Source organism: Oncorhynchus nerka, linkage group LG28, assembly GCF_034236695.1.
Source record: "Oncorhynchus nerka isolate Pitt River linkage group LG28, Oner_Uvic_2.0, whole genome shotgun sequence".
Taxonomy (NCBI): domain Eukaryota; kingdom Metazoa; phylum Chordata; class Actinopteri; order Salmoniformes; family Salmonidae; genus Oncorhynchus; species Oncorhynchus nerka.
In genome coordinates, this window is record NC_088423.1 from 65,770,806 (window position 1) to 65,782,940 (window position 12,135).

The following is a 12,135-nucleotide window of genomic DNA, read 5'->3' on the forward strand; positions in this document are numbered from 1 at the left end:
AATCACCAATCACAATGGGAATACAAACAAAACATTATGCGATTGGTAAATTAATTGGTAAATCTGACCTATTGGCATGCACGCAATTGAACAAGCTTTTCAATGTCATTTAAAATGCAGCAGATGGCAGCATTTTATCATGTTAACACCTTTGAGCGCTCAACAACTACATATTTACACAAACTAGTGGGATGAATGGTGAATAGAAGTTGAAGAGCAAGTTTTAGATTTAAAATATATTTCGGGGAGAAATGAAGGTCATGATGCACGACATAGCACATTGAACATGAACCCCCCTCAGTGACAGAGCTGCACCTGCACTTTACCTCCGTTTGATATGCGTTTACATGTCGTGCTTAATTGCATTTTACTAAGTCATATTACTTGTGAATTTACACATATTACACACTCATAAACCAATTCTGTCAGCAACTGTTCAGTGGACTTTTTTGGGGGGTCCTGGTTCCACACGATGTTTGTGTCTCAAAATACGGATTCCATGTTGGCCACCTGACCATTTAGGTTTGAGTCACGTGATCCGTTCTCCATCCTCGCCATTTTGCAGTGTGAGAGACAGAGGCCACTTTTTACTGCTACAGGATAAAGCACCGTTTTTTATTTTTTATGTTTTGAGGCCAAAGATCACTCAGAATTGCCGAATCAGTAAGTACTTACCTAACCGACACATAAAAGTCGCATGATCCGTTGACATTTATTAAACGAGAAGCCAATTAAACAGCTAGATGTATTTTACAGTGTGTGTGTGAGAGAGACTCGTGTGCTAGCTTAGCTTCAAGTGGCTGTCTTGTTGTCATGTACAGTGCGTGTCCTGTCCCCTTTTCCCCCAGATAAAGAATGTATATCTCTAGCGTTGGACTCCATCTTATCGACACACCTACGCTATTATTGTGGCTATGTTACCTGGCATTTAGCTAGCTATGAGGTGTTACACATCATTATTTTGCTTTCGTCAACCATCCACGCCTCGATGTGTGCACTTATATTTTTAGCCCGTTATGTCAGAGGGCAGTCCCCCTAGTCATGCACACATATCGATATCCCTGTTCATCTAGTTAGCTAGCTACTAAGCCAAAGTGGTCAGCTACCAAACCCTAGCTAAAACCTTAATATTACTTAAGTCTTTGATTTTAACAATCACTCAATATACAGTGGATTGTGCAAAAGGGTGGGTATAATTTGTGGATCATTCCAACAGGAATCTGTTCCAAAAACGTCGTAAAGCACAATGTTGGAACTAGTTGACGAATAGGCATCAATCAACTCACCACGTAGCTTTTTCTTAATGTGTTGTCCATGGGCCACCAGAGTGAGGACAGACATTTTCCGGAATAAACGTAGTGAGTGGGGGGAAAAAAGCGTATTTATTAAATAGCCCACTCCATACCTGATATCATACGAAGTTTTTGGGACAGATTCCTGTTGGAACGTTCCACAAATTATACCCGCACTGTGCAAACAGCTGTTTGCCTACCCAAGACCTTTCACTTTTGCAGAAGGAACACCAAGTAGTACAGTACTGGAGAAGGTTCAGGGATATTTAGGCACAGGCTATTCCTTAAAAGCAGAACCCAAAGAAAAGGGAACCTGATTGTGGTCAGAAAGGGGAAAGCGTGGTACCAATTGCAGACTTTAATGTGCTTAACCACAGGAATGTCTTCCTCTAATGTGGCACTGGTAAATAATCATTCATCATTATTAACGTATCATTGATCTGCTTGACTGAATTACCACAGTGGTTCCTATCAAATATAATTATTGGATTTAGGAATGGTAAAACTAAATTAGGACTTTGATTGGGACTTTCAAAGTTCATTACTGTACTCTGTGTGTACTCTGTGACCCCTGCTATGTTTTGCACACTTGCCCCAGCCAGGTCATGAACCTAGTAACACAACAGGTGTCTTTCTCAGTGTAGGCCTAAACAGATTTTGTCAACATTTGTTTGTGTGTGTCTAAGATGGAAAGAAGCACATTTGCAAAGAGAGCAATACGATATTTGTAAGATGATTGTGGTAGTTTAACTGGCTTGTTTTGCTTCCTCCAGGCATGGAGGACAGCAGTGGAGTTGCCATCCTGCTCCCCCTCTCTAGAGGCCAACAGGAGACTGTCTTCATCCCTGAAAGGGTGGAAACGCCTCCAGGTACCCTGATGGAGCCTAGGGATGGTGACCAGAGGCAGCAGCAGGCCGCAGACTCCCTCATCGAGGTGATCGAGAAGCTCAGCAAGATCGTGGAGAAGCGCCCACGTCGATGTACCCTGGCTGGGAAGAAGAGAGCCCTCATGTCCTGTGCCTCCATCAGAGTCCCAGAGATCAGGGAGGGCAGTGGTGGGTCCTCCCCCTGCAAGAGAGTCCGGGAGTTGGAGGAAGAGGTGAAAGAGGAGGAGATCAAGCCAGACAGCAGTGCCCCTGCTGGCAGCAGTAGGACCATCACCTGTTACCAGTGCAGCCTGTGTCGGTTCCTGTCCCCGACCTTGAGCCTGCTGAAGGAGCACCTGCGGCAGCACGATGAGCAGCACAGTGACCTCATCCTCATGTGTTCTGAGTGTCGCTTCACCTCCAGCCACCAGGAGGAGCTAGAGGCCCACGTCAGGCTCCACTTTGACTGCAGCAACTCCAACAAGAACCCTGTATCCAGCCAGCAGGCCAGAGAGGGGAATGAGGACTTGGGGATGGGGGGTAGTGTGGAGGACGTTGTGTTCAAAACCGCCATGGACTGTGCTGAGGAGATCCCTGCTAAGAAGAAGTGGTACAGCTATGAGGAGTCTGGGATGTACCGCTGCCTGATCTGCAGCTATGTGTGTGGACAGCAGCGAATGCTAAAGACACATGCATGGAAGCACGCAGGTCTGGTGGACTGCTCTTACCCGATCTTTGAGGACGAGGCAGTGGCACCTTCCAGACAAGAAGCACCAGCACCTCCTGTAGCTCCTCCTGCAGAGGAAGCCATAGTGGTCCTCACCCCGGTCCCAGAGAACTCCCAGAACCTCAACAAGATGTCCACCTTCCAGATTGACCTCTGTGCTCCTGTGGCGGAGTGTAAGAATGAGGCCAGGACAGAACCAATCACAGAGGAGAGCCCAGTGGAGAGGCTATCTAAAGACTCAGAGCCAATGTTGGAGGTACAGGTGACCACAGAGACAGAGGTGGAACTTGTGCAGGACTGTCATCAAATTACAAGCACAACAGACAGCCTCCTGTCATCAGCCCAGAAGATCATCAGCTGCAGTCCCAACAGTGCCGGCCATGTCAACGTCATAGTGGAGCGACTGCCGTGTGCAGAGGAACCCGTGGCCACCCAGCCCCTCCTCCCCAGCCCAGAGGTGGGCAGAGACGAGAGCCTGCTGGCTGCAGAGGAGGCGGGCCATGTGGAGAACCAGCCAATGCTTGCTTACAAGGATGAGCAGCAGGAGGTGGTGATTTGCTGGAGCAACAGCGAGAGGCAGCAGACCACCACGGACCCTCCGCGTGACGAGAACGCTCCCCCAGCCCGCAGGAGGACCCACTCTGAGTCTCTGAGGCTGCACTCCCTGGCTGCTGAAGCTCTGGTGGCCTTGCCCATGAGGACCGCAGAGCACATCAGGAGCATCGTGGGTCAATGCTCCCAGAGCCCTGACACGGGCCAGAGGCTCCTGGAGATGGCTGCAGCAGTTTCAGCCGACAGAGCCCCTGCAGCGGTAGAGGAGCTGGCAGGAGTGGGCAGCGTGGGGTCAGCCCTGGTAGACCTGGAGCTACAGGGGTCCAGAGAGTACGGGCTGGCTGAGGGCCCCACCAAGGCTGGCATCAGCCTGTCCCTGCTGACGGTCATAGAGAGGCTGAAGGAGCGCTCGGACCAGAACGCCTCAGATGAGGACATCCTGAAGGAGCTCCAGGACAACGCCCAGAGCCAGCACGCCGTGGAGGTCAGCGCCTGTGGCGGGGGGGACCCGGGTAACCCTGGTGGTGGTCTGGTGGACTACATCCCTGGCAGCGAGAGGCCCTACCGCTGTCGCCTGTGTCGCTACAGCAGTGGGAACAAGGGCTACATCAAGCAGCACCTGCGAGTACACCGCCAGAGACAGCCCTATCAGTGTCCCATCTGTGAACACATTGCCCTGGACAGCAAAGATCTAGAGGGCCACATGATCAACCACTGCAAGACCAGGGTGTACCACTGCAAGCAGTGTACTGAGGCCTTCTATTACAAAGTGAGTAGAAGGACTGAAGAGAGCGGAATTAGGACAGAGTGTGCGCCTCAATGTCCCTGGGCAGGGATGTATTATTGAAGTGGCTCCTACCTCTAGGAGAGAATATTGCTCTTGAGTTTTTGTTTCTCCATGACTCAAATTACAGTAATTTAAGATGAGCTGATTGTTGAAGTGAGAGTTGAGATGGACGTTTGTCTGGTTGGTGCAGTTGAAGAGGTTTAGTTTGATTCAGGGAGCAGAGAAGTAGCCTGTTGATTTCATTACCTTCATGAGACACCTAGTCCATTTCTGCAGACGTCATTAAGTCATAACAGTCTGTGGGTTTTTTTCGGATTCCATAGATAGAGATGTTTTTTTTAGAGAGGGGAGGGTAGCCTGTGTTTTTTCCAGCCCCCAGAAGATCTTGTTAAGTTTTTATTTTTACTGCTGGCTTTATTACTGACCCTTTCCACAGAGTCAGCTGAGGAACCACGTTAGAGACCAGCACGGTTTGGGCGACACCAACGCAACACTAACCCCTGTCACTGAAACCACGGCAACCATGGAGGAATCTGAAAAGATGACAAATGACGGTGAGGAATTTGTCAAATGTATTTTTCAATGGAAAGAAGTGGAGGGAGCTCAACCAACGCGAGTCAAGGTGCACCCCCCCCCAAAAAAAAAATATTTTTTATTCATTGAAAAGTTAAAAGGGCAACGCTCGCTCACCATTAAAAATGCATTTTATTTACGCGACTATTAAAAGCTTGATGTTTCAGCCTTCATCAATGGCCTTCATCAGAACCATCAAGCCTTTAATAAAAATCTGGATTAAAATCATGTTTTTAATGGTGAGCGTTGCGCCAAGTGTGTTTTTCAACTTGACCAAACACGATCTGTCTTTTTAATCTAAATCAAAGAATGTTTCTCACTTATTATCCTCTCCACTTCCCGTTTTGTTCATTTAATTCTATCGGCACCTCATCCTTTATCCACAATATTTAATGAGTGTTCCGCTCTCCAGATTCCATCAGTTCGCAGAAGGTGTACAGATGCGATGTGTGTGATTACAGCAGCTCCACTTACGTTGGAGTTCGGAACCACCGGAGGATCCATAACTCTGACAAGCCTTACAGGTTGGTGCTGTGTGTCTGCTGTCTGTGTTTTTAATAATGTCAATAGGATTCATCGTGATTGCAATCTGGATTCCTTAGGACTTGACATTCAAGTAAATTTGCCAGTGGCACACCAGGCCAGTGCCAACTAAAAGCTCCTGTCCCGAATTGGGGAAAAAAATAGATCTCACAGGATAGTGGATGATGCGTGTATAATTATAATATCAGGTGATTTTATTTATAATTTGTGGCATGAGCAAGCTAGCCTGTAATAACCCTCCCTTCATACACAAATAATACAATTTTAACTTCCAAACAATATTATGTTCACATTGATTGTTTTCAGGGGGTAAAATTATTGTGCAATCTCAAGAAGGGTGTTATTGTTAGCCATTTTGAACAGTCAGCAGGCTACAGTTGTAGGGCCCTATAAAATCAGTTCCATATTTTGCTTGATATCGTTTTTGTTTTTCCGGGTTTCTGAATTTGTTCAGGTTTTCACACTTTTTTTAAAATAGAAAAAACAACATTTGGATGTTCCATTTTCAACAATGATTAAACCAGGTCTGGTAAGTATTTTGGGGAGGGTGTAGTTGCTCTTTTATTCAATTGTGCATCTAGCGAGAGACCACTGTTTGCCTAGTGGTATTTCTGTACTGTACAACCTTGTTAGCATACCCATTGCTGCCTTAGTTAGCAGTCACAGGTCACAGATATAAGTAGAAACATCTTACCTACCTCCCCTACCGGCGTTGGTCTTCTGTGAGGTGCTCCACGCAACAACCAGTTGAGAGCTGCGTACTCTTGCTGTCCGACAGATGATACCCCTCAAACTAGATTAGGTTCATTTTAGTTATCCAGTAATTCTCCTCTTTCCATGTTACCGATGACGTAATCATGTTGCTTAGTCAAATCCATCAACCAAGACACTGCATCTCATTGCAAGAGGTGTCACTGCACTACCTGGTTCGAATCCAGGCTGCGTCACATCCGGCCGTGATTGGGAGTCCCATAGGGCAGCGCACAATTGGCCCAGCGTCGTCCGGGGTAGGCTGTCGTTGTAAATAAGAATTTGTTCTTAACTGACTTGCCTAGTTAAAAAAAATGTAAGTATAGAATCTAGATGTTATGATACAGTGCTCCAGCAGGGGGCAGTGAGTGTTAGGTAAAGATCAACCTTGGCTGCAGTCTACAGCTGGAGTATTTCTCTCAACGCAGCACCCATGTAAGCGGATCGGCCCTGCTCTGTGTACACACACACACACTCGAGGCGGCGTCTGGGTGGGGGGTGGGGATCTTATTCTCTAAGGCCACACACATCTAGTTAGTTTTCATTTTTTTTACCACTATAGACCCTCAATAGAGCCCTTTCATGCAGGGGAGTGCAGTCTTTCTACTCTTGTGCTTTAGTATCCTTGACTCACTTCAAACCACTCCACAGGGAAGCACACGCCTTTTAACTAAGGCCATCTTATCCATTTGAGCCACACAGTGTATCGCATCTCTGAACATTGTGCTGCCAGCTACCCTTTCAGCTTAACCTCGAAACAAAATAGCCGTCAAGACAACAGTATGGCCCTCCAGGCTTTTCCTGCTGTACTAGCCAAAACAGAATAGTAAACGGAGCATAAACAGCCAAGCACAACATGAACTGTCTAACAACTAGGCCTATACAGAGATATTCCCTCTAATTCTGGCCAACTCTCTGGTACCGTAGGTGCTGCAGCTGTGACTTTGCCACGACCAACATGAACAGCCTGAAGAGCCACATGAGGAGACATCCCCAGGAGCACCAGGCTGTCCAGCTACTGGAGCAGTACAGGTGAGGACCGGGTCAGGGTTCAGCTACTGGAGTAGTACAGGTGAGGACCGGGTCAGGGTTCAGCTACTGGAGCAGTACAGGTGAGGACCGGGTCAGGGTTCATCTACTGGAGCAGTACAGGTGAGGACCGGGTCAGGGTTCAGCTACTGGAGCAGTACAGGTGAGGTCAGGGTTCAGCTACTGGAGCAGTACAGGTGAGGTCAGGGTCAGGGGGTTCGAGGTCAGAGAAGCGAGACTTGGGCAGGGGAGTGGGAGAGGTAGAGAAAGTAGGCCTATGTGCTTCGAAAGAGTCTGGGGATGGAGGAAGAGCCAACGTGTAAGAAGAACCCATCTCATCGACCATCAGAAAGAGCTCCTAATGAACTCTCCTTTTAGTGTCGATATAGAGGATGTCTGGGTATATGGAGCATGATGTCGAGCAGTACAGATAAGCGTTATCAGAGCATGTGTGCCACTAGGTCTCTCCCTGAGGAGTCTTTAGTGCTGCTGATCCCTTTTGATATAATGGAGTTGAGGGGATTAGTGGACCCCAAGTAGCATATTAAATCAGCCGCTTCTGCTACAGGCTTGATCCCGTTCATTTCTCTCTTCCTTTCCCCCCATCTCACGTACTCTTTTCGTTTTTCAGGTGTTCACTGTGTGGCTATGTGTGCAGTCACCCTCCGTCCCTCAAGTCTCACATGTGGAAGCACGCTGGCGATCAGAACTACAACTACGAGCAGGTGAACAAGGCCATCAACGAGGCCATCTCCCAGAGCGTCCGGTGAGTGGGGGGGGGGTTTAACGGTCTGCCTTTACCATCTGTAAAGCTTCTAGTCAGACTGAAGCCTGTGTTTGGGTCCCAGTGAACCAGGAGGTGTAGGGTCATGTCTCTGTCTTGATGGTGAACCTGCTCTCTCTCCCTGGCTGTAGTTCCCCGGTGCCCCGCAGAAGGTTTCAGCAGTGGGGGAGGCAGTGGCAGAGCAGTCTGGTGTGGTGCATTGTGGGAAGAAGGAGAGGGTCTTTGTGGACCCAGCCCCCCTAGCAGAGGTTCCTGTGGACAGTGTGTTTGGCGGTGGCTCAGGGCCAACAACAGAGCTCATCCAGTGGTCCTCCAGAGAGCAGGCCCCACAGAGCGACAACCCCCAGCACAGCCCCCAAGGGAAGGAGGGGGTCCAGTCCCGGGCCGGCATGGAGTATTGTGTGCTGCTGTTCTGCTGCTGTATCTGTGGCTTTGAGTCTACCAGCAAGGAGAGACTGATGGAGCACATGAAGGAACATGAGGGAGACATCATCAGCATCATCCTGAACAAGGAGCAGCAGGGAGCAGCCCAACCAGCAGAGGGCAGCACAGCACAGTGAGACAGCATTTACCCCTCCCCTTACCCCAACAAAGAACCAGGAACCTACCCCCTCACTCACACTGAGTCTGATTTTAACAGGGAAGTACTGTACCGTGCATCTTGTTTTCTGGTTCTTAATTTTATGAACTTAACAGAAGGTTACAAAAAGTGTATCAGTTGGAGCTCAGACATACAGAAAATTGGAAAACTCCCATTTCAAGGCATTGCAGTAAAATGTTCTACCTGAACAAGTTCAGACACGTTTAATACCTCAGAAAACAGACATTTCCATATTTTCAAATGGAGCTCAGTCCATTCTACTCAGCAAGCATATATTGACCACATGGCAGCTTTTGTATTAAAATACTGTAATATAATTTAATATATTTAATCCTTCACATTTATAGTTTATCTGTGGCACCTGCACTAGGCTATACAGAGATGCCATCTACTTGCATGTTGTGTTCATCTTAGCTATATTCAAAATGGGTTAATACAACCTGGTCTCAGAGCATTTCGTATTATTTTGTACCTAAATCTGAGACAATCGATATTTTAAACATTTGTAACGGCTAATGTTAGCCACCTAGCTAGAATTCGTAACGTTGCATACGTTTAGCAAATTCATAATGTACGTTTTGCAAATTCGTAACATATAATGCAAATTGTAGTTCTTAACATATCATTATGAAATGGATGATTTACTTCCACAAATTAATACATACCATACAAAATGTAACACATCATACTAATTTGAGTGTCCTGGATTTACGTTTACAATGTTACGTCTAGTCTATGAGACCAGGCTGGTTAATAATATGTATCAATGTAGGCCTATGCATGTTGGTTTCCGTTATGTCGGCGCAAAGGAAAAGTCTTATTTAATTTAATTCACTGTTTGATTCTATTTTGACCTATTGGACCTCTGGTATGTTTATGGTAATGATGGGCCACTTGAGGGTGGTTTCCTAAAGCTGTAGGATAGATAGGCTGGTAACAAGTTGTTGTTTTACCAACATTCACCACGGCGTCAAGGCTTCTTGAGGCAGAAATCGGTTAGGGAGGAATTTCTACGGTACGATCAGTCAATTATGGTGCATATTAGTGGTCATTTTAGACCCCAGCGTTATGGTCGTGAGATGGTAAATGGACAATCGTTGAACTTTGATTGCAGCCAACACCCAACTGTGTTTAGCTTCGGCTACGTATTACCGTTCTGATTACGATAATCATTTCTAGATTCATGTTTTAGCTCAACAATTGCCAAGTTGATCACTTGAATATGGTAAGCAGTTCCCAACGTTTCTCCACATAGGCCTAGCACTTGTCGATAATGGATGGCTGGAGTGATTGACATCCTAGCACAGAGCGGTGTGCTAGTATAGTAAACCTATGAATGAACCTGCTATTCCTATCTCTGTGTGCTGTGTTGACCAATAGCGGAGGGTGATATATATGACCAGCTTTTCAAGTGATGGGCCTATAGGCTACTGTAGACTGACGTTGGATATGGTGTTTTCCGTTTGACTACCTCTGCTAATGTATTTCCAAACTTCACTCGCTGCTCCAGTTAGTTTCACACTAAACATGCTTTGGTATGCAGAGTGGCGACTTGGAAATAATTTCCATGCCCTTACTGTTTTTATGTAGACAGATAGGTGTAGGAAATTATGATCAAATTAAATATCCATAATTCCAGGGATTTCTGGATTTGCGTTTGTGTAGCTCAATGTGTCAAATAAATGAAATCGTTCTCTTCTGCACGCTGCAATTCTCATTATAATGGCAGATTATTCCCATGTTAATTTACAATTCAAAGTACTAACGTCAGGAAGACCGTGACGGTCTGCATTTAAACCGCATTTAATTCCCCACCCCCATTTACATAGTTTGCATTTTAATGAGTGGTTCAGTGAATTAAAGCAAGAGACAAGCAAGCAGAACCACATGCTGATCATAGGCCACTTTCTGCTACGTATAATCCATCTGGGGGGTTTATATGATTCTATTTGTGGACGTACGGTAGTGCAGCTTCTTGCTGTGTCTTTCTGAAAGCCTAATGATCGTCTTACCTATGCAGACCATGAGACAGAGGGGACACGGTGGGAAAGGGAACTGACTAGTGGCCTAAGTGAATCGATTGGTGGTTGTGGGTCAGAGGTGCAAATAGTTTTGGGTAGATCTGACGTCGTATTTCTTGTGGGAAAGCTTCAGGTTATCTGAATGTTCATTTTACCCATGCAGAGTTGGCTAACTGTCATTTGTGAAGCCAGTTTATTCTTTCAGGAGGGCTTAGCCTTTTGATTTTGTTCCCGTATTTACGTTGTCACGTGTGGGAACTTGAAGCCTTAGATCCAGGACTATATCTGTTCGTTTCATGTGTGTTGAGCGTGAAAAACACATTGGTGTTGCAGATGTTAACTCAAACCGGTGCGCCTGGCACCTACTACCAGACCCCGTTCATAGGCACTTAAACATTTTGTCTTGCCCAATCCCCCTCTTGAGTGGCACACACACACAATCCATGACTAAATTGTGCTAATACATTTGTTCTGTAGTTTATGTCCAGTCTGCTGGCGAAATTGCATACTCAATTAGATATATGACTATGCTTATTTATCTCTTCTACTACTTGTTATTTGTCTATTTGATTTGGAAATGTTCGATTTCAGATGGTGATGCATCCATGTGAGTCTACCACTCTGGCTTTAATTTCAGAAATTAGGCGATGAACTGACATGAGAACCTGGATGGGAGGGAAAGGTTCTTATAGGGTGTGTGACATCTGATGTGGATGATTTTGACATGTTCTTTGTTTGACTTAACCAACCCTTAACCCCAGGTCCCTACTCAATTCAACTACAGGGTGTCATGTGATGCGTAACCGTCAATAGATTGTGCATTTTCAAAGACATTTTTTAACGTGCTATTTTTGCTCATCCTGTCAACGTTTGTGCCTTTTTTTGGTCTTTTTTTTTTTTTTTGTCTCTAAGAGAGTCTCTAGTAGTCATTAGCTACCTATTTGTTATAGGCTATGTCTGCCCGCGGGTGCTGTTGTGCGCCCATCTGTTCAGAATGATAATCCAAGGAGGTCGTGGGTGTTATTCAGTCAAAGCTGAATAGCCTCTGTAACGCCAACCCCTTGCTCTGTGATGTATCCCACACACTGGTTGGAGCAACGTTGTTTCCACATTTCAATAAAATGACATTGAACCAACGTGGAATAGATGTTGAATTGACGTCAGTGCCCAGTGGACTGGGTCTGTACATAATTAGTTGAAATACTGTAGTATTGCAAACTGACTTTTTTTATAATCTATTTTTTAAATATATTGTAAAGAAAAAACACTAAGTCCCACGTTTTTTTTTTTTTGTTGCTGAATAAATACATTTGCTAAAATGTTGAAAATGGGTGTGCTTTTTAATTGGCTATATAATGTATTTGCGGGGAGTGTTCTTTTTTTTTTACACTGAGCTGCATGCATTTCGAGCCAAAGGAGAGAAGGTGATATCTCTCACTTTTTACACTGTTAATTAACGCTGTTCAGTGCTTAACTTGTTTCAAGTTCAGTGTGTATTCGCTCCGTAGGCCACAGAGCGATGCTTGCTATCTATTTATTTTGTGCATCATAGACAGTATTATGTCATATCTTTGCCAATGTATTTTTGTAATAAATACTTTGTGGATGAA

At 45.6% G+C, this 12,135-nt stretch overlaps 2 protein-coding genes across 2 annotated transcripts; both read left to right on the plus strand.

Annotated features, from left to right (window-relative positions):
- The first annotated feature begins 564 nt into the window (after positions 1-564).
- LOC115113549 (zinc finger protein 507-like) lies at positions 565-8,043 on the plus strand. Its single transcript, XM_065013012.1, has 6 exons — positions 565-663; positions 2,066-4,206; positions 4,661-4,778; positions 5,210-5,321; positions 7,018-7,122; positions 7,751-8,043. The coding sequence occupies exons 2-6, from the start codon at positions 2,068-2,070 to the stop codon at positions 7,887-7,889; spliced, it is 2,613 nt and encodes an 870-aa protein (XP_064869084.1). The 5' UTR covers positions 565-663; positions 2,066-2,067; the 3' UTR covers positions 7,890-8,043.
- On the plus strand, positions 8,035-12,135 carry LOC135565515 (zinc finger protein 507-like; the record flags this gene model as incomplete). The annotated part of the gene is made up of 1 exon (XM_065012562.1): positions 8,035-12,135. A coding segment is annotated over one exon (429 nt), but the record flags the coding sequence as incomplete, so codon positions are not given.

Bases quoted from the DNA above. Each gene is read 5' to 3' on its own strand.
- LOC115113549 (XM_065013012.1), top strand. From the start codon at position 2,068: ATGGAGGACAGCAGTGGAGTTGCCATCCTGCTCCCCCTCTCTAGAGGC. The intron at 5,322-7,017 runs GTTGGTGCTGTG...CTGGTACCGTAG, and splicing joins AACTCTGACAAGCCTTACAG to GTGCTGCAGCTGTGACTTTG. The intron at 7,123-7,750 runs GTGAGGACCGGG...TTCGTTTTTCAG, and splicing joins CAGCTACTGGAGCAGTACAG to GTGTTCACTGTGTGGCTATG.